Below are 21,865 nucleotides of genomic sequence, written 5' to 3'. Positions count from 1 at the left end.
TGATTTTTCTGATAGTAGCAATATTTCTTGTAATGTTATAATTTGTGTAGACCTTGCAAATGAAATGAGGTTTGGATACACAGCAAAGTGAGAAGGCATTTTTTTTAATTAACAGTAGAAAAACAAATTGCATTCATATTTGGTGTACCATGAAGGCTTTGGATGAGGATACGTAGGAAGCAGTCTGAATTTCAAACTCATTCACGAAAGTGTGGAAGCACAAAAGAGCTGTGAAACATCTTAATTTCTCTACTCACCTCCTAAAGTGAATGCACCATGAGGAAATGAACCATGCCTTTCTAAATATTGTATGTTTCATGATGTGTTTTTAAATAAACATGTGCTAAACTGAAAACATTCCCAACTTTGTCTGAAGCTCTAGTCTCTTTGGGCAGTCACATAGTTGTCTCAGACTACATAGTAGTAAATGGAAGACAAAATAAGCCCCTCTCTAATGTCTGTTATGATGTCTTCTCCTCCAAGAGCTCAGCATGTAGCAGAATGAACTTTGAAACCAGAGAGACCTGAGTTAGAATCTTAATTCCTTCAGCAACTAGCTAAATGATCTTGAACAAATTTTCTGAATGTCAGTTTTTAAATATTTTAAATATGATTAATACCAATTCCATTGGGCATTTGGGTTTTATATAATGTATTTAAAGTATCTAGTAAGCACTCAAAGAGAGGGAAAGGAGGAGTTCTGAGCAATCTTAGGGTAAACGCCCCCACCCTCCCACCACCTCCATCTGCTGTAAATCCAGGCAACGTAAATTCTTTTGGCATCTGGGTTTTCTGTTGGTCAGTATATATTGTATAGGGCAGTAGTCTTCAAAGATTTTGCTGATATACCCCCAATATAATTTTGAAAATCTATGAACCCTTAAGCATATTTTAAGTTGCCGTCACATTTTATTTTAATCACAAGTTTTAATAATTGCAAAGGATGTAATTACTGGTAAATTCTAAATGCATATGTGCTTTCAGTGTATTATTTTTTTTTTTCCCAAAATCTTAGAGTTGCCAGTTCAGCTTATTCAATGTATTATGTGTCCATTCTCTAACCTAATTGAGAAAGTTTATCCTGCTGGTCAAACTAATCAGTCAAATAATATTTAAAATGTTTAATTTTTGTCAGAAAAAAAGGTCTGACTCCATTTTTCAAGTCAAATAATTATACTTAATACATTCACATAATAGTAATCTCATCTCTGACTTCTTAAAGAGACATATAAGATTTGGAACCTTGTCTTAATTGGGTCTCCTGAATAAAATCAGAAGGAGCCACTTTCTTTCCAGATACCGCTTTGCTTTATTCTCAAGTGAACTGTATATCCTGGGAATATACTTAGTTTGATGCCCAGTGGTGTTTCCTCCTTGGAGCATTGCACCATAGTAAGATTGCAGATGGTATGATATCTGCTTTTATTTCACTAAATGGGAGAAGGGTGGTGGTTAAAGACGAGGTAGGGAAGAATGTTCTAAAGCAGAAAGAACACAGGTGAAGTTGAACATCTGGAATGTGGTTTCCTTAAAATTGTCCCTGTGTTCACACTCTGGGAAAGTCTTTGCTTATATCAAATGTATGAATACCCCAGTTGGAAGACTCACTGACCTAAGAAACGTGCTGAACCTTGGAGCTTACCACTCCTATACTCCTATACCCTATGGGAACAACAGGGTGAGAGTGAGGGGGGAAGGATTAAATTGGGAGAAAAATCTTATTCTTTTCAATTTGATTTATTAGTAAGTAAATGTAAGTAAAATATAAGTACAATAATAAAAATAAATTTAAAGAAGGTATGTTTTTTAAAATCATGAATAGCATGAGCATGTAGAATAAACATTAAAAGGATAATATCATGTTTTCTTGTCAGGGCGATCGTGGAGACCCTGGGCCTGCGGGTCTGCCAGGCTCTCAGGGTGCCCCTGGAACTCCTGGCCCTGTTGGTGCTCCAGGAGATGCAGGACAAAGAGGAGATCCGGTAAGGAGGGTCAATTTCACACTGACAGTTATAAACATCAATATGCTATATTATGAGCTACATCCATGCATGCACACGATGACATGTGTGCTTGATTAAGGACGCTAAACAAAGAATGATAGTCAATTATAAATTAATTTTTTTAGTCTTAAAAATTTGATTTCTAGTAGGTATTTAAGAATTCTGATGCTTTGACTTCCAATGTATAAAAATGTCATGATTTATGGAAATGTAGTAAGTATGCATCATATTAAATTTAAGCAAGTAACAGTTTATGTAATCAATTAAGGTGATCATTCAATGAAGTCCATTAATAAAACTGACTATAGATGTGTCATTGGGGTTAGATTCATATCCTCATACCTAGGAATGTTAGCCTGATTTTAATTAAGTAGCCATAAGATACATACTTAGATACACATACATAAATATTCAACTACAAACACATAATCTTGAATTCTATATCTATATAATATATCCATATATATTTTTACATTAAACTTTTGTGAAAATTTCTTCTAGGGTTCTCGAGGTCCTATAGGACCACCTGGTCGAGCTGGGAAACGTGGCTTACTTGTAAGTTCTCTGTTTTTTTAAAGAAATACATGTCTTCTTACATACAATATACTCTTAAAGAGGAAGTACAACTTAAGACTCATACATGAAAATTACCAAATTCCTCAAGCTTTAGACAAAATATTACTTTAAAATAATACCCAGGAGTTTGTATTTGTTTTTATAATTTTAATAGAGTTCTGAATTTAACCATGAATTATTTCAACAATCAATTAAAACTTTTAGTCACAATTTTCTTCCGAAATAATAGGAGCCATTCACTGAGATTTTCTAGAAATTGCATGAGAAAATCGGTTTGGAAGCTCTGTGTAAACTTGAAAAGCAGTTGAAATATTATGTTTTATTTTCAATTAGACTGCCCTGTCCGTGTTCTAATTTTTTTGGCTATTTACAGTTGCTTCAAGAATGAGGATTATTATATTGACATCTTATCATGAACGAATCATCTCTTATGGGCAGTCTAGTAGGTCATGTTTCTTTCATAGCCATTATATAAATCAATATCTATGCTCATGAAGAACAATTAAAGCCTTAAATTATGGCCTATTATTAAATTAGAAGATTTCACTATTACATAGCATGTCAAGTGAATGGTTTTCTGACAGTTACAATTTGTTTTTCATGATTAAATGAACTCTAGTTAATAATTTAAATACGTGCTTTCTGGTTTAGTTTATTTTTAATTATGAAACTTGGGGGCATCTCCAAAATAAAATAACCTTTCTGACACTATAAAAATAGTCAGACTGATTTTAGTATTTAAATTTACATTGTTATATAAAGTATGTGACTTACTGAGATCTAGTCTTATTTTTATTATAAAAAAGATTCTCATACTGTTTGACAATTAGGATATCCAAACTAAAAATTAAGAACTAAACAAAATAAGAACAAAAAACTAATAAGGGAAAAATTAACCTGAGAGCCAGTCTATTTGATGATATCTTACATTCTTCAAATTCAGGCTGATAGAGTTTCAGTTCTCTTTTAGGAAAACTTTGAAGACAAAACAAGCTTCCCCTATAGTAGGTGACCCTATGCTCCTTGTCAGTTTACTGTGAACCACCACCAGTTCCTTGGAACTGCTTTTATTCCCCAAGACTTAAAAACAAACAAACAAGAAGCCTGAGACTGATAAGACTGATCAGATAATTTTCACCTCCTCTCTTGATGTAGCTCCTATCCCACAGTTAGATTGTTAAGTATTGCTTTTTCTTTGGTTTCTCAGGGTCAGGGTTGATGGATGTGAGTACAGATACGACAGACATGAAGATAGCAGAGAGTTTCTTTGTGTTTTCCGTAGTGGAGAGTGCCTTGATGATGATATTCCTCTTTCATTTGCGCAAACAAGTTTTTCCAATTTCTTATTTTTCCCACAGTTTTATTGAGCTATAACTGACATACAACACTGTATTTGTTTAAGGTGTACAGCATAATGATTTGATGTAGGTATATACTGTGGAATGATTACTGCAGTAAGTTTAATTAACATCCATAATCCCACATAGCTGCAAATTTTATTTTCTTGTGGTAAGAACTTTTAAGATCTACTCCCTTAGCAACTTTCAAATATGGCCAGTTTCTTAATATAGTCCAAGCTGTCATATCTGGTTAGTTTACTTGCATATGCAAATTTAGTAAACACTTTTTTTTCTTAGAAGTAATATAAGTAAATAACTCATGTTTTAATTTAAAAGAATCTGTATATGGTGGCAATATTTTTACATAATAATATCAGCTAAATATGTGAAATATAATCTCTGGAAAATATTTCAGATAGGCTAGATCAAACTTAAAAATACCTCATTTTATTCTGAATATAGGATAAACATTTTTTAAAAATGAATCTTTAGAAAAGCATTATTATATATCTTATACCTTTAGTAATCACCTTCATTCCTTGAGAAAAATAGCCAAAAATTCCTAGGTCTAATACTATATAGATAAGTAAATATATTCATTGATATAAAATATAGTATTCAAAATTATGGCAAATACAATTGGGCAAAATAAAATTGTAGCAAATTGTAGTCTCAACAGACAATATCCATGCTACAACTCTGTTTCTAGGGACCCCAAGGACCTCGCGGTGACAAAGGTGATCATGGAGACCGAGGTGACCGAGGTCAGAAGGGTCACAGAGGCTTCACTGGTCTTCAAGGTCTTCCTGGACCTCCTGTAAGTTACTCCTTTCAGCATCATTTGCCCTCCATGTGAAAATACACAGATATCTTGGCATGAACATTTGTCTATAAAATGGATGGACTTTTTTTTTTATTGTTTTCAAAGAATATCTTGATGAATAATTAATTACCTAATTGCCCAATATAATTTCCCATATATCAACTATATTTTGTAGGAAAGAAATAAAAGAAAAGGATATATGCCCCATTACTCCTACAGTTGTCTTTAGTATTGGGTCAACTTGTAGACCAATACTTAACTTGTAGAGGTTGATGACTTTATGAAAGTAGTTTATGCTGCTAAGGTCAATGACAGGACTTAAAATTTGTAAAATAAAGCTGAGAATGGTAAAACATGGGTTATAAATGTTTTGGCCTCGTTTTAAATTTTTTTTCCTACTTAGGGTCCAAATGGTGAACAAGGCAGTGCTGGAATCCCTGGACCATTTGGCCCAAGAGTAAGTAACAAAACTTAATAAATTGCAGGTATAAATAATGCTCTTGTGATGTGCTGTTAGTGCTTAAGTATCATTTTCATGGTATTGAAGCTGGAGTTGGCCCAGGTTCTCTGAAACTGGCAGCAAATATATGAGACAAACCATTCAGCACTTACCTTCAAGTAGAAATATCCTGAAATATGACATATTACTTCATGAGACCACATGAAAATCTCTTACCTAGGATGGGTATACTCATCTGCTAGTTCATTTTCTTACTCTGTATTTATTAAAATTCCTGTTAAATCACACTCTTTGAGATAATATAGTAGGATTTACCATGAAGTGAAGACAGATTTTGAAGCTGGATGTATTTTTTTCCTTTAATTAATTATAATAGTGCCTCAGAAGTAGTTGGCATATGGCTTATTAAGAAGCAAATCACAAAATGAAACCAATATTTGAAGCTTTTAGAAATTCGATGTTAGTATTAATGCTACCTTCAGTAGGTCATTAATGCCATCAGACAATTGACACACGTAATTATTTAGGAAAGTGATTAGAAAGAATTTCTCCTATGTCTCAATACAGTGCAAACAAATCATACATAAAATTGAGACCAGTAGTATCAGAATTACTAGGATGTGATGGGAATCTGGGGTATAAGCACACAAATTCAATTTATATCAAACACTCCAACTTCTGTCATCTTCTTACTCCTAGTTAATTGAATTTCTAATTAAGTTTACAATACATGAAATTTGATGAAACAGCTCCTAGCAATAAAAGTAGATGACTAGTCCATTAAAGTCTTTAACTGACACTAGTCTTTTGCCATGCATGGAATTTATGTGTGATAAAGTAGTAAATAGTAGAAAGTGCTAGAACTCCATTTATTAGTCACTATGAAAATGACTCTGAGCAATCATTGTGTTAGCTCGATAAAAAAATAGTTCTTTGATCAGAGAAAGACATTGTAAAGGTTTTCTTCACAGAATCTAAAATATGGCCTTCGTTTCTTGCAGGGTCCTCCAGGCCCAGTTGGTCCTTCAGGTAAAGAAGGGAATCCTGGGCCACTTGGGCCCATCGGGCCTCCTGGTGTGCGGGGCAGTGTTGGAGAAGCAGGACCTGAGGTAAAATCACAGAGATTTGTGTGCAAGTGACACTGTTGGTTCCCATAGCTTGGTTTCCATCTAAGGAGTGTCTGTGCAGCATGGACAAAAGACTTAGGGAACTCTGAAAACAAGCCTAAAAATCACGTAAGAGCTTGTGTGTTTAAGAAACTATTTCAAACATTTTAATACAAATTATTCAGAGTATTTAAAATCAGAGTCGAAGCTACACAGGCCTTGACTTCACATGGTATCAGCGAGAGCAGTGGCATGTTATGATTGTATTGTAATTAAAGTTATGAAAATGTTGCTTTGCTTTAAATGGCAATATACTAAAAGTGAGATTTGATGTGTAATCCTTCATGAAAATACTAGAAGTGAAGGGTATGAAATTGAAGTTTGCTGAAAATGATATTCAGAAAGGATTTCAATGAAAACTTTTAATAAAAATTTCAATAGTATCAGCTTGAGGATTATATAAAGCTATAAATTGCTTTACTTAGACTTTGGCTTCTCAGAAACCAAACTTTGGGAAACACTCTCATCTGTCTGCCCTGCATGCACGTATGTATGTGCATCTGTGCGTGTGTGTGCGTGTGTGTGTGTGTGTGTGTGAGTCTAGGTGTCCCTCCCTGGTGTTTCTTCCTCTCTGGTCTTATTTTCCTTTTCTTATTTATCCTGTCTCTGCCCTTTATTGGAAATACCATTAAACCAAATATTTATTAATTATCACATGGAAAGAACAGCTTTATCTTTCCTATGGTCAAGAGGAATATTTCCTGTTTGTTTATTTCCCGACTTTAAATGGAGAACAGCTGCAGAATTGGAAGAATTCCTCCGACTTGTGTGGTTCTTGATCGACTTTATTTTGTGGTTTGGTAGTCCCTGATAGAAAAGAAGAAAACCTCTGAGATTAGCATAAAGGAATGCATGGAATCAATTAGTGAGGGAAAAAACAGATCCAACAGTCTGTTGAAGGTGAGGAAGTGCCCCCACTAGAGGCTGAAGCAGCTTATCCAGAGCCGTATAACGAGTGGCAGAGCCGGAAATAGAGCTCCAGCCTCTGACTGCCAAGATGTGCTCCCCACGAGAGGTGTGGGCCACACATCCCATCAGGGTGTTGACAGATTCTCTCAAGTTGCTGAGTTCTTCCTTGGGAAAATGCAGAAGGAAATTTAATAGAGAAGATCCACTTTTCTAGCCTCTGGGGCTTTTTGTGCTTATCTCCCTTTCACTCCCAGTGGTTCTTGTTTGGGAGAAAAAAAGTATGAGAACACCATTTTTTTGATAATGAAAGGGATAACGACAACTTCTTCCAGTTTTGTTTAGTTCAGAGAATTTTGATCTACACACTAAGTGATGCACATAAAAAGATTTCCTGTGGTTCTCCCCTAATTTGGAAATGGGGGGAATTCTCCTGTGGGCGTGTCCTGTGTGTATTTCCTTGGTGTCGATGTGTAGTCTTATGGAACTGGCACCAGCAACTCCTCTGTATCTCCTCATTCAGCTTCTGTCCAGTATTTCCATTTTACATTTTAGTTGCACCTTGCCCCAAATAGTTTGGAAATGAATGTACATATCTACATATTCTTAAGATAAAATTATTACATCTTCAAGGGTAAACATCAAAGCGAATACTTTGTGCTTTGATTTTTACTTTTTTCAGATGCCAACTTGCAGATATCTTGCCTGAAAATGCATCACTTATAATCCTTGGCATGTTACATGTTCACAGGCCAGAACCATCTAGTTAAAAAAAAAAGGAAAGCTTAAGTCACAGATCTCTCAGAACCATCAATTTGGGGCGTTAAATTGTAACTCCCTCTACACCAAGTCCCATCAAGGCCTTTGCGTTCAGTGGAAAAATGAAACCCTCAAAATGTGTTAAATGTATTTCCATTTTTTTTTAAATTAGGGTCCTCCTGGGGAGCCTGGTCCACCTGGCCCTCCCGGCCCCCCTGGCCACCTGACAGCTGCTCTTGGGGATATCATGGGGCATTATGATGAGAGCATGCCGGATCCCCTTCCGGAGTTTACTGAAGATCAGGCAGCTCCCGATGACAAAAACAAAACTGATCCAGGGGTCCACGCTACCCTGAAGTCACTCAGTAGTCAGATTGAAACCATGCGCAGCCCTGACGGCTCTAGAAAGCACCCAGCCCGGACCTGTGATGACCTAAAGCTTTGCCATTCTGCAAAGAAGAGCGGTGAGTAGGCAGCTGCCCATCTGAGCAAAAGCCACTGTTCCTGACGTGTTATTTTCAAGTGCACTCCAGTATATTTTACTCACTATCTACTTAGTGATAGACACAAGAGATAAAACAGTGAATAGTCACAGACTTTATGGTTTAGTGGTGGGGACAGCCAATGATAAGAAAAATTATGGGATGTAATGATATGTGCTGTAATAGGGGACATATCCAATTAATGATCCAATTTCATTGTGGGAGTTCCTTTCCATCCAGAAGTCTTAAAATATTGAGCATTTTGTGGTGATACATAAATGTAGAGAATACTTGCTTAAGTTAGGTTAAACGTATTTAGTTACCTCAATATTTCTCAAGGATTTAACAGGCTGACATACATAGTTAGATCATCAAGAGGAGAGTGAAGTGTACATTATTTCCCAAATGTATGCGAATGTGGAATTCCTCTCAGGTAGTTTCATGTTCTATAAAATCTCACTTCAGTAATCTCTGCTGCAGGATTATGTTATGTAATGTTATAAAATATTTTGGAATTAAATAGTCTTTTTCCCTAGTTGCATAAACCATGCATAAAGTTTGCAAAATTCTATCATTTTGCTTAATCTAATTTAAAGACCTGGAGAAGAGGGAGGGATCCTAGGCCATAGGAATGAGCTATGAAATACTTAAGAATTTCAATTAACGTTGAAATGACATTGACAGGGATAGCTGAAGTTGTTATCTCTGCAGAATAGGCAATTTGATTACCAACTCTATAGTCTACAGCCCACTGCCAAATAAATGTGCCTTCATTTCATTTAAAATGCAGTTTTAATACATATTTTATACATAGATACATATATTATATATTTTATACATATTTTACATGATACTGTGACATAAATTATATATATACATATATAAATATACATGTATTATATATAGATATTTTGTATATTTTACATATGTACATTTTATATATATATATATACACAAATGTGTATATAGAGATATATGCACAAAAATATTTGTGTGTGTGTATTTATTTGACTGTATATCTAGCACCAAGCACTCACTTGGTAGTGCCTGCTTCAAAAATCTCTTATCCTTGAGAAGATCAATTTTAAATAGAGCCAGTGAGATAATTCATAGCATTCTAATTGCAGTTTGACTCATTTACTTACTTTATTCATATTTTTGACAATACATTATTTTATTACATCCCATTATTATTCGTTTTAAAATATTGGCTTTATAAATTTAATGCAAACACATTCACTTTGGCAAAGTCACTTACTCACTATGGATTATCTTTTTGGTATGGTTTATCTCATCCATAAGATAGCTATAATGATATTTCTTTCACATGTATGTTTTGAGCCTTGGGTACATTCGACAAGGTGCTTTAGAACGGGCCTGGCATGTATAAAGGACCCAAATACATGACAGTTACTTTTTTCCCTAGGTGCAGAGTATTTCCTTAACTGGGATTCTCTCTTAAAAGAGTTTTTAATCAATGGGTGCATATTTTTAAACCCTCTTGTTAATTCTCTTAGAGACTCATAATCGTGTTTGAAATTCTTTTTATTTAGCAAATATTTTTCTTTTGGAAAAATAGGTGAGTACTGGATTGATCCTAACCAGGGATCTGCTGAAGATGCAATCAAAGTTTACTGCAACATGGAAACAGGAGAAACATGTATTTCGGCAAACCCATCCAGTGTGCCACGTAAAACCTGGTGGGCCAGCAAGTCTCCTGACCATAAGCCTATTTGGTATGGTCTTGATATGAATAGAGGATCTCAGGTAATTTCATATGCTTACTTAAAATTGTATTCATTGCTTGTCATTACTTACTATATTTTAGTATTTATTCAGGACTATGCTGTTATTTTTTGACCAAGTTTATTTTATCATGTTAATTTTGCAGTCACATATTCTCATTAGTTAAAATTGTAATATTCTTGCATAAATGTTACTATGAGTTAAATTAACATAAATTTTGAATGTGACATTTTAAATTATTTTTCCCATTGATGGAATGCACAAAAGTAATTATTTTTCATGTAAACTCCTTTAGTGCATGTGACACTGACCGTGGAGTGAGGGGATCTTGCCATAGTTGAAAGACAGGAATTATGCTTAGCATCCAGACCTAGATGACTCAGACCTGGATCTCTTACTGCCTTTGGGACTTTGGGAAGTCACTTAACCTTTTGGAGTGTCTGTTTTGCCATTTTAAAGTGAGGGTGTCTATATAAATTGATTTGTATATTATCTAGTATTTGGCTAGTGGTGGGTAAATATTAGATAATTACTATAATGGTATTTTTAATAATTGAGTCACTTTGTAAACTTTGTAGTATTACTTAAACTTAAGATATTTTTCTAATTATGTAAATTGTATTAATATTTTTCTAAGTCCAGCCCCCTGTTTCCTTCACAGTCCAGTATTTGGATTCTTACCCAGCCTTGCCGCTTCCTGTTGCTATCTGACTATTTCATTCCAAATTTCCTTATGGCAGCTGAACTCAAATTTTCTTCTCAACTCTGCTCCTGACTTTTCTCAGAACTCATATTCATAATCAGCATGATAGGAGGACACTGTGGGTGTGTGCAGGATATACTAGAATCTATCATTATTTAATGAACAGGAAACCTAAAAGCTTAAATATACCTAATTGAAATGTAATTTAGTTGTTATATCATGTAGAAGGCTCAAACAGGAGCATTGAAAATAAAGCTGGACATAGATGAGTAGGAAACATCTTGTAAGAAACTATTTTTGATTATTTGTTTTTGTTAGCTGATGGAAAATTTCTAATTCATATTTCCTACAAATATATAACAGTTGGGTTAAAAAAGATTTTATACCAATAGTTAAGTCCTTATTCTTATTATAATTAGCAATAAAAACAATGAGGTATTTTTGATACATGATTAAACAGCCAGGCCTGTGCTCAAGTATATAACTTCTTCTAAAAAGTGATATTCAAGATTTTTAAAAACAAAACAAAGAAGCAAATTTAAAAACACTTGAATTTTCTCTGATAAGTTATAATTATCTTTGGTTTCATACCACTTATTTGGGGTAATAAGGAGACAAAAGTTCTAACTTGTGAATGTTCATATAAATTTTAAGATTTTTTTGTAGAATATATTATTATATGAAAGAATAAAAGTAATACTCTTCAAAATTAATTTTTCTGAGATCAACACACACACAGTGCTATGAAACTCATCAGTATTACATATATTGGGACCCAGGGATGGCCACCCAAGATATGCTTCAATGCCATATTGATTTTTTAAATTAAAGTGGCTTAAGAAATGGTTGATGCAACAAGGACACTTTGACCCTCCTCTTTGTCTTCCTGAAAGCAGAAAATAAATCTCCCATGTGAAAGGTGCCCTTCCTGTACTGGGAGGTAGAAAGACGGCCTTATCACCAGAGATAGGGAATTCAGAGCTGAGAAGCCTACACAAACAAACCTTACTACTTTTTTACTAATTTATTCCCCAAGCCCAAACTTTAAATTCCTTACTACTTAAGCACCCAAACCTAAGTTTCTTTGTTCTGTCAGCTCTCAAATTTATTGTTTCTTTGTCTGAAAAAGTATAAAATCTTCCTGCTTTGGCCACTTCCTGGGTCCCATTTCTGAGACCTTCGTGTCATGAATTAAAGTTGTTTCTTTTTCTCCTGTTAATCTGTCTTGTGTTAGTTTTATTAGCCCAGCCACGAGAACTCAAGAGGAGTAGACACTGTTATAACAAAGACTCTTTGTTTTTCTAGTTTGTTTATGGAGACCACCAATCACCTAATGCAGCCATTACCCAAATGACCTTCTTGCGCCTTTTATCGAAAGAAGCCTCCCAGAACATTACTTACATCTGTAAAAACAGTGTAGGATACATGGATGATCAAGCTAAGAACCTCAAGAAAGCTGTGGTTCTCAAAGGGTCAAATGACTTAGACATCAAAGCAGAGGGAAACATTAGATTCAGATACATTGTTCTTCACGATACTTGTTCTGTAAGTACTTTTGATCCATATTGATCTGGTTGAATAAAAATTTGTTTTGTTAAAAACACAGACATGGCACCAGAAGTGGGGGCAATTTCCCCCTGTATATAAATGCAACAGCAGTTTGTTTATAGTTGTTCCTTAGGATAAACTTGAATACGGTTAGGACATGAAGCATAGTAGAGGTTTTACTATAAAACCAGAAAGAAAGGACTGGATCTCTACAGCTGTTCTGCAAACTCACCTTAGTTCTTCTGCAAGTTACATAATTTACTTAATCTCAGTCCCATGCTTAAAATTCCTTGATTCTAAAAATATATAATCAGTCTGAGATACCTTATATTTTTTAGTGATTGTTATGCTTCCCCTTTGAATATCTAGATATAAAAAAGGAAAATATTTAATGATGAATTATGGTTTCACTTGTGAAACCCAAAAAAGCCTTTTATAAGTTTATGTAGTTAGTGACCATTTGGGAAGCTCCAATAGAACAAAGGGCTTTTCCTCTATTTAAAGCATGAGAGGAATGCCTGCGAGGGACGCCAGTACCTCACTCATGTCAGCAGTGCTCTTACTTTTAAGTAGTGCTCTAAAAATCATTGCTTTTATGTTATAAAAACTGGTTTGGAAGTTGCTGTCTAACCTCTTTGGAATGATTTGTATCTACTGTTAACCCATTGCACCACTGAATTTCAGAAACGAAATGGAAATGTGGGCAAGACCATCTTCGAATATAGAACACAGAATGTGGCTCGCTTGCCCATCATAGATCTTGCCCCTGTGGATGTTGGCAGCACAGACCAAGAGTTTGGCATTGAAATTGGGCCAGTTTGTTTTGTGTAAAGCAAGCCGAGATACACCGACAATGAGCACCACCCCCGCCACCAGTGACCACCACCGTTCACAAGACTCTGACTGTTTGAAGCTGATCCTGAGACTCTTGAAGTAATGGCTGATTCTGCATCAGCATTGTATATATGGTCTTAAGTGCCTGGCCTTATCCTTCAGAATATTTATTTTACTTACAATCCTCAAGTTTTAATTGATTTAAAATATTTTTTCAATACAGCAGTTTAGGTTTAAGATGACCAATGACAGTGACCACCTTTAAAAAAAAAAGTAAACTGATTGAATAAATAAATCTCCGTTTTCTTCAATTTATTTCAATATAATGACAAAGTTGCTTAGTATTTATGAGAAAATTCTTCTTCCTGGCAAGTAGCTTAAAGAGTGGGGTATGTGAAACCACAACACATGTTTATTTCACATGGCTGCAGTTTGAAAAATAGAAGGTAGTGCCCTGTTGTGACCTCTCATTCCCAGATAATCAATTAGAAATGAAATCAAAATATTTATTCTTGTGATTGAAACCCACATGCATGTCTTGATATTGTATGACTAACACAGAGAGGCTTTAAAGAGAACCATAAAAAAATCAGTTTCTCATTGTCTTAAATGGAACTTTTAAATAATATATATTCAGTGGAATTTCTACAAAAAAAGTGATCTTTAATTTTTGTAAAGTGTGGTAAATCTAGGTTTTTTTCTCATTCAAATTTAAAGCTACCTTTCCCTCTTGACTCAATTTATCAATATAGATAGAAATTAAAGGAGTATACCTTTGAATACATTCGCACTTTCTTGTTTAAGAAGCATTGAATGCAAAATAATTTCCATAGAACTTTATAAACATATATTCAGGACCCAAAGTTGAGAGTCTTCCACATGTATAATCTCATCTTCCTGAAGCCTATAATGAAGAAAAAGATTTAGAAACTCAGAGTTGTGGAGCTGACTCTAATCAAATGTGATGATTGGAATGAGAACATCTGGCCTTTGAACTCTCATAGGAAAAATGACCCAATATTTCTTAGCATGAGCTACCTCATCTCTGGAAGCTGGGATGGACTTACTATTCTTGTTTATATGTTAGATTCTAAAAGGTGCTATGCTTCTGTGATCATTCCAAGACTGGAGATAGGCAGGGCTAAAATGTATTATTATTATTATTCCTTTAATGATGGTGCTAAAATTCCTTCTATAAAAATTCTTAAAAATAAAGATGGTTTCATCGATACCATTTGTGAAAACATAACTGTTAGACTTCCCGCTTCGGAAAGAAGGAGCATTGTTCCAGTGCCTTTTCACTGTTCATCTGTCATACTGTATCTGGAATGTTTTGTAATACTTGCATGTTTCTTAGACTAGAACATGTAGGTCCCCTTATGTCTCAAGGATTTTTTTTTTCCTTAATTGCATTTGTTGGCTCCATTTTTATTTTTTCCTTAAAAATAAACAGCTGGGACCATCCCAAAGGACAAGCCATGCACACAACTTTAGTCATGTATCTCTGCAAAGCATTGAATTAAATGCACGCTTTTGTCATGTCAATGGTTTTCGTTTTGTGGAATTCCTTTGAACATCTTAGATCCGTTTCATTTTCAGTGATGAATAGTAAGGTGTTGTGGTATTCTTTGTTTGCCATGTGTTTAAAAGACAAAACAACAAATACCTTTCATCATGTAGATACTGTCTTATCATGAAAATCAATTAGTAACATCACTCACAAAGGCAGCATGACACTAATGATCACTGTCTATGCCCTTAAAAAAATCTCAGGGTAGTAACTATTGGTAAAAAGAGAAAAGCAACTGATTTTTCATGGCTGAATAAACTGTGATAATAAAATGTTATGTCTCAGTGTATCACATATGAATTTAGCCTGAATGTTTTCAGAGTTTTACTTTCAGTATTTATTTCACAATATTGGTTTTCCTCAAATTGGTTGTTACTTGAGCTCCACATCTTGAATTTGAATATTTGAATATGTATATACCTAAAGATTTGTGAGTTTTGTTTGTATTACAACATCCTTCAAATCCAACCAATATAAGCCATACAAGTTCAGCTAGATGAGCTAGAAGTATGTGGTGATTCTCTTAAGTCAAAAGCACAAATGATTTCCAGCTATTGAAATGCCACTTATTTGGAACTCAGGAATGTTACAAATAAAAGGCTGCCCCAGACCATTCCAGAAGCCTGCAAATTTCTTGCCTGAGTTCTAGATCTATTGGTCCCACTAGACATGTGTACTTCTTTTCTTCGTGTCCAACAGACACCTCAAACTCAACGTGATCAAGAATGAAATAATCTACATCTGGGGAGGATGATGACATTCATTTATGATGAATTTATTTAAAAATACAAATGAAAATTCCTCCAAATTAGCAGAAATGAATAAAAAGAAGAAAAATAGCAAAGAAAGCACACAAAAAAATCCCAAACTCATAACAAAATTTGGCACATTATGGCCAGTTACAATATAATTCCAAATTGAAAAGAGATTCAAAGAAATGATAGACAATATTTCTTCTCAAAAGAATGATGTTATCTGGCAGAAAGCAAGTGCAAAAAATTCTGGGGGAAACAAACGCTGATTAGAACCACCTCACTTAGCGTCCCTATCCCACCATGAATAAAGAGCAATGCAAGATAACTCTTTCCTTTGAAATTATTAAGTTTTTAGGAGAGACCAAGAATAATCATTTAAAAGCTAATGTTGGGGCTGAGGTCCAACAGTGGAAACCCCAAGGCAATGATACTGTGAAGACAACCAAAAACCTACGGGGGAGGGACATGCCATTAGGCTGATTTTTTTATCAGACTGGTGGCTTACCTGTGGGAGCCCGTGATTGGGTTAACAAATTGTAACACATCCCAGCCGCTTATCTCCTTAAAGAAGATGTGCTTAGTAACTGCCTTGAGGTTTTAGCAGTGACCCAGGCTCCCGGCTATAAACGCTGGGCGTGCCTGCTGTTAGTCTTCTATCCCCAAAACAGCCGTGGGCTGGAATGGTGAACAACTTATAAAAAGCTGCAGACTCAGAGGTGAGAAGGCTGGTTAGCCAGTGACGGGTAAGATCCCCTGAGGAGGGCAACCTAAGACAGGCACAGCCGCCTGAGTCCAAGTTGTTAAGCAGCTGATTCTCATACGTTCCGCCCTGATAAGCTGACAGGCTCAACAGGAACATGATTCACCAAAAAGGTCTTCTGACCTTGAGCCAAACACCAACAATAAACAAAGCCTTTGTACTCATTGGATCCCACCCTGTCCTTCCCTAAATTCCTGCATTCCTCCTTTGATTATACACAATAAATATGGGAGATTTGAGAGGCTCGTGGAGTTGGCTCCCAACTCCCTCTCACAATGGTGATAAACCCACACTTACCCAAGAGCAGCTTTTCTTCTCAGCCTCCTTTATCAACGCATCATTTTATTCAATTTTCAAGTCCTTTAGGTGCCAGCATTCCCCAGGGACCAGTCTTTTTCTCTTTACCCTCACACTTAATACTCTCATCACCAGCCCTATATCCATGGTCCATGGCTTTAATTACTACCTAACGTCAATAGCTTCTATGTATATATACAACCCAAATCTCTCCTGGGAGCTCAAGAAATGCATTTTAACTTACCATCTTCAAATGGATTTCAGAGGTACTTGTAGTTGATTATGTTAAAGAAAATTATATTCATTTCTCCAAGCTGATTTATGTTCTGTGTTCCCTATCTCAGGCAGTAGCCTTATCATTCATCCACTTAGGTGGGTCAGAAAACTGGTAGACTTTTTTTTTTTTTTTTTTTAATTGAAGTATAGTCAGTTACAATGTATCAATTTCTGGTGTACAGCACAATGTCCCAGTCATGCATATACATACATATATTCATCTTCATATTCTTCTTCATTAAAGATTATTACAAGATACTGAATATAATTCCTTGTGCTATACAAAAGATATTTGTTGTCTTTTTAAAATCAATTTTTATCTATACTGGAAGGGATAAATTTGGGAATTTCAGATTTGCAAATGTTAGCCTGATAGTCATTCTTGTCACCTCTCTCCCCCTTACCATGCCAGAATCCTGGCATTGCTAAGTGTTTTCAGTTTTGCCTCCTAAATGTTCCTGCATGCCACACCCTTTGCTCCATCTCCACTGCCACTGTCCTAGTCCACATCATCGTTATTTCTCACCTGAGTCTTCAAAAAGGTTTTCAGGCATCCATTCTTGCCCTCGTCTGATTCTTTCTTCCCACGAAAGCCAGAGCAATCATTCTGAAATTGTCACCTCACTCTTCACCCCTCCACACAACACACACACACACACACACACACACACTCTCTCTCTCTCTCTCTCTCTTTCCCTCTCTCTCTCTCTCTCTCTCTCTCTCTCGTTTTACAAAGCTTCAGTGGTATCTTCTAGGGTAAAGACAAAAATATTTAAACTCTGTGAGGCTCTGTCTGGCATGACCTGACTTCCTGCCTAATTCTCAGGCTTGATTTTACCACCATCTGCCTTACTCTCTGCTCCACACACAATGAATTTCTCTCCATTTACTAAAAGCCAGAGTCCCCATCCTGTCAAAATCCATTTGCATTTCTATGTCTTTTCCCAGTTTCCTTGTACTCATCTTTAGATCTCTGTTCACTACTGCCTCCTCACAAAATTTTCCCAGACTCCTCACCCTTCACTACCTCCCAAATTAGAGATAATGTCTCCCATTATAAATTTTCTTGGTACCCAGTATTTTCCCCTTATAGCACACATTATTATGCTTTCTATATTTGCATGATTATTTGATTAGTGTCAGTCTTCTCTATTAATTGCTTTTGTTACAAGGGCAGGGGCTTACAAAGGACCATCAACATACTGCTTGGTACTTGGTCAAAACACATTCACTGATTGAATGATGAAAAAATGCATACTGGGTAACTGGAAAAGTATATTTAGAGAAGATTCATACTTGATTTATGTGCAAATGTGAAGCACCTATCATTATTACTACTGTATTAGGATTACTGTTTCTATTAATATTACTGGATAGAAAACATAATAGAAGAAATGATTCTTTCCACAAAGGCAATAACAACACACAACACTAAGGACTTGACAAGACATTTATAGAACCCAATTGAAAAAAACTATAACTCTTGACTGAGAAACATAAGATAAAAATGGGATAATTGTGTCTTTTTCTCACACAGGGAAGCTCAATATTTTATAAATGTAATTCTTTTTCCTAAATTAATACATAAATTATGTACAACCTTAATCAAACTCTCTATAGGATATTAGAAGCATAGAACATGATAAACCCATTTGAAAACTTACTGGAATTAAAAAATATGCATGTAAGAAGAGTGATAAAGAACTCCCCCAAAATTGAAAGGATAAGTGAAGATAGGTCATTGTTCCCACTAGATATGAAAAAATAATAAAAGTCTACTAACCTTGGTGAAAGAAGAGTAGAAATGAATCTAAGTAGCTATATCAGAATTTGTTGTATAATTAAATTAATTCTCAATTTAATATTCAATAAATGATATTACAGTTGGTTGGTAGACATTTAAAAGACTGTTTCCTTCCTAAATCCTTATACCAAAACATTTCCCAAATGGACTGAATATTTCGATTAAAAAAACTCTAAATATACTATTAATATAAATTTTGGGTAGTTTAATAATACAGGAATGGTAATGAAAACAAATATGTAAATAACAAAGTAAAATGTTGAATGATCAGATTCTAAAATTTAAAGTCCATGTTTTAAATATATGTTATAAAACTCTCAGTAAGTATGCTTATGAGGTTGTTCAAACTGGGAAAATGTAATAACTGACAGAAAAGACTTCATATACTTTACTTGCAAAATGCCCTTAAAAATCAGTACAAGAGAGAAAAAGTATGCAAAATTCTTTATAAATAACTCAGAAAAGCCATAATATAAAGGCCAATAAATATGTAAAATGTGTGCAATATCACTAGAACTAAAAATGCAACCAAAGCAGTAAGATATTAAATTCCATCGGTCAGAATCTGACAAATATTAACATGTTTGATTGTGTTTGGTGTAAAAGGAGAGGCAGGACAACACACATCTACTGTCTGTCTGTTTTCCCCATTGGCTGTGGAAAGTAGAGTTAAAGTTGTTTTATCAAATTAGTTTACTCAGAGTTTCTGTAAATGTGAGTAGATGGTGATCTGGGATATCTTCCAAGACCATGAATTTTAATAGATGATGATTAACTTAAAATATCATTTGTAAAAATTGCAAGTACAAATCTAAAATAGAGTGGAACTTAAAATTCACATAACAAAACCAATATCACAATGGTGGTGAATTAATTCCGGTCTTATGCATCAGACCGTGGACCTGGGGGAGGAGTGGTTGTGGCCCAAGTATTTGCACATCCTCTGCTTCTCTCTGTCAGCATCCCGCCTCTCTGGAAGACTGTCTGTGGCTTAGTGTACAGACTTGTAAACAGCTGCCCTCTTCTCAGCTCAGACTAGTTTCCATAAACTTTTTCTTTTGTTTTATTTGTAACTGCTCATTTGTAAAGTTGTCCTAATGTTTCCTGGCTTCCAACTATTAGAAACTCTTTACTAGTTTTCCTTTGAGTTTGTGAGCTCTTCTCCCTGTCACCCTGAAGGGTCACTGTAGTCTGCATGAATGCATGGTGTGATAAACAAATTTAAGATGCTTTCATGGTGACCAGTTAATTTGCACTGTAGCCTATGAGTCTGTTGTGGGTGCAAGTTTTGCATGTCTATTTCATGTAAGAATATTGGTATTTCTCATTTGGAATATAAAATGATTATCCAGTTGATGCTACAGGAAGTCATTCCATGCTTTATATGCTGTTGTTACCGTTTTACCATTTACTGGGTAAAATAGACCAATACACAAACTAAGTTGAATAAATACATGGTAAGATGTGATCTAAATGAAGTATGCACAGTGGAACCACAGAACTAAGTCTCCTAAAGTAGGCTAGGATTTGGAGAGGAGGGGGAGCAAGGAAGACTACCTGGAAAAAGTTTTCTCTCGATGAGTGGTGAGAGATGAAGACAGCGTCTTGAGCAATGAAGTCATACCAGGTATAAAATACAACAGAAATTAAGGAATGCAGGTCATAAAACATGTGTCTGGTTTGGGGAACCCCAAGTGGGCTGGCAAGGAGGTGGACTGCATGCAAGGGATTGTTGGGAGATAAATGAAAGAAGTAGGAAGAGGTGTGAAAGGACTTGTATGTCAAGCTAAAAAGACTGAAAATTATTCTGAAGAAGTTTTCTTTAGGTTACTATTTTTGGTTTTCATCTGGGAATGTAACCATACCCTCTAGAGGGCCCTTGGAAATGTGTGAGGAGGGTGTTTGTGGTTATAAAAATTGGAAAATCTTTTAGGCATTTTGTAGACGGGCCAAAGATGTTGAATGTCTTGTATGCAGGCCAATCCCTTTGAATAAAATCTGAGCCATCCAAAATATCAGCAGGCCTTTTACTGCAAAATACTTAAGTGTTTTAAACAAGTAATACATCTATTGTGAGTTGCATATTGAAAAGATCACCTTGGCGGCAATACTCAGGGAGGGTTTTGAATGTGAGTGAGACTGACCACAGAGAGATTAGTTAGAACAATGTTGGAGGAAAAGAAACAGGGAACGAGCAGTCAGTGCCACTGAGGATGGAGAAAGACGGATTTGGGGGATTCTATATAAGGAATAGAATCAACGAAATCTGATGAAAGAGTGAGAGGGTAAGGCAGCAAGAAATTTAGAATTATTCTCAAGTTTCCGGCTTCTTAGGTAGCTGGATGGAATATGATAGCATTTAACTAATATGGGGAAGAGAGAAGGAAAAAGGCTGAGGATGTAAGTGATGTGTCTGTAGAGCATCCTGTTGGAGAGAGGTTGGAGTTACACCTAAAGATACGCAAGCCGTCATATCCAGGAGCTGTTAGAGCTGTGAATGGGAATGGGACCACTCAAGAAGGATGCAAAAGGAGAGCGGTGAGCCGGAACAGATCACTGGGAAATGCTGGTGTTCCAGGGAAAAAGAGAGAAAGGGAAAAGTTATGTTCCTATTACTAGGAATATTATTTCTCAGTTATAGGATCCTTAACCTTGGTTGTTAAAAGCAACCATGAACTTTGGAAAAGATTGCCTGATGCTTCCTCCAATTTTATAAAGCAGTTCTTATTCTCATTTTTACATTCTCATGACGACCACTAGAAGGAAATATGAAGAAAATTGAAACTTCTGATTGAAAATCAAAAAGCAAAGATACCAGTGAGACTGTTAAAGTAAGGAACTCTAAAGATGCAATTGTACTAATTTAACATAAATCTATATAAATCGTGCATATAATTCTCTACTGGATTTTACTTTGATGCCATCAACAAACACCTCAAATAATATTTAACTCACATTGATGCCCTACCATAGAACTATCCTGCAAGTTTAAAAAAACCAAAAACATGAAGAATGAATTTATTTTTAATCTAAGAATACAATTCACCACAATTTGAG

The 21,865-nt window shown here is 35.4% G+C and overlaps 1 protein-coding gene across 3 annotated transcripts in view; it reads left to right on the top strand.

Moving 5' to 3' along the window:
• Window positions 1-14,891, top strand: part of COL5A2 (collagen type V alpha 2 chain) — a 288,171-nt gene extending 273,280 nt beyond the window's left edge. For all 3 annotated transcript variants that reach the window (XM_045520436.2, XM_074364020.1, XM_010960025.3), the window contains 9 exons: window positions 1,875-1,982; window positions 2,505-2,558; window positions 4,629-4,736; window positions 5,146-5,199; window positions 6,204-6,311; window positions 8,206-8,497; window positions 10,095-10,282; window positions 12,270-12,509; window positions 13,197-14,891. In XM_045520436.2, the coding sequence (XP_045376392.2) occupies window positions 1,875-1,982; window positions 2,505-2,558; window positions 4,629-4,736; window positions 5,146-5,199; window positions 6,204-6,311; window positions 8,206-8,497; window positions 10,095-10,282; window positions 12,270-12,509; window positions 13,197-13,343 (1,299 nt within the window). In that variant the 3' untranslated portion in view covers window positions 13,344-14,891. The remainder of the gene's footprint in view (window positions 1-1,874; window positions 1,983-2,504; window positions 2,559-4,628; window positions 4,737-5,145; window positions 5,200-6,203; window positions 6,312-8,205; window positions 8,498-10,094; window positions 10,283-12,269; window positions 12,510-13,196) is intronic.
• The last annotated feature ends 6,974 nt before the right edge of the window (window positions 14,892-21,865 follow it).

This window comes from Camelus bactrianus, chromosome 5, assembly GCF_048773025.1.
Source record: "Camelus bactrianus isolate YW-2024 breed Bactrian camel chromosome 5, ASM4877302v1, whole genome shotgun sequence".
NCBI classification, from domain to species: Eukaryota; Metazoa; Chordata; class Mammalia; order Artiodactyla; family Camelidae; genus Camelus; species Camelus bactrianus.
The sequence above is the reverse complement of the archived record's forward strand: the minus strand, read 5'-3'. Positions and strand labels throughout refer to the sequence as shown.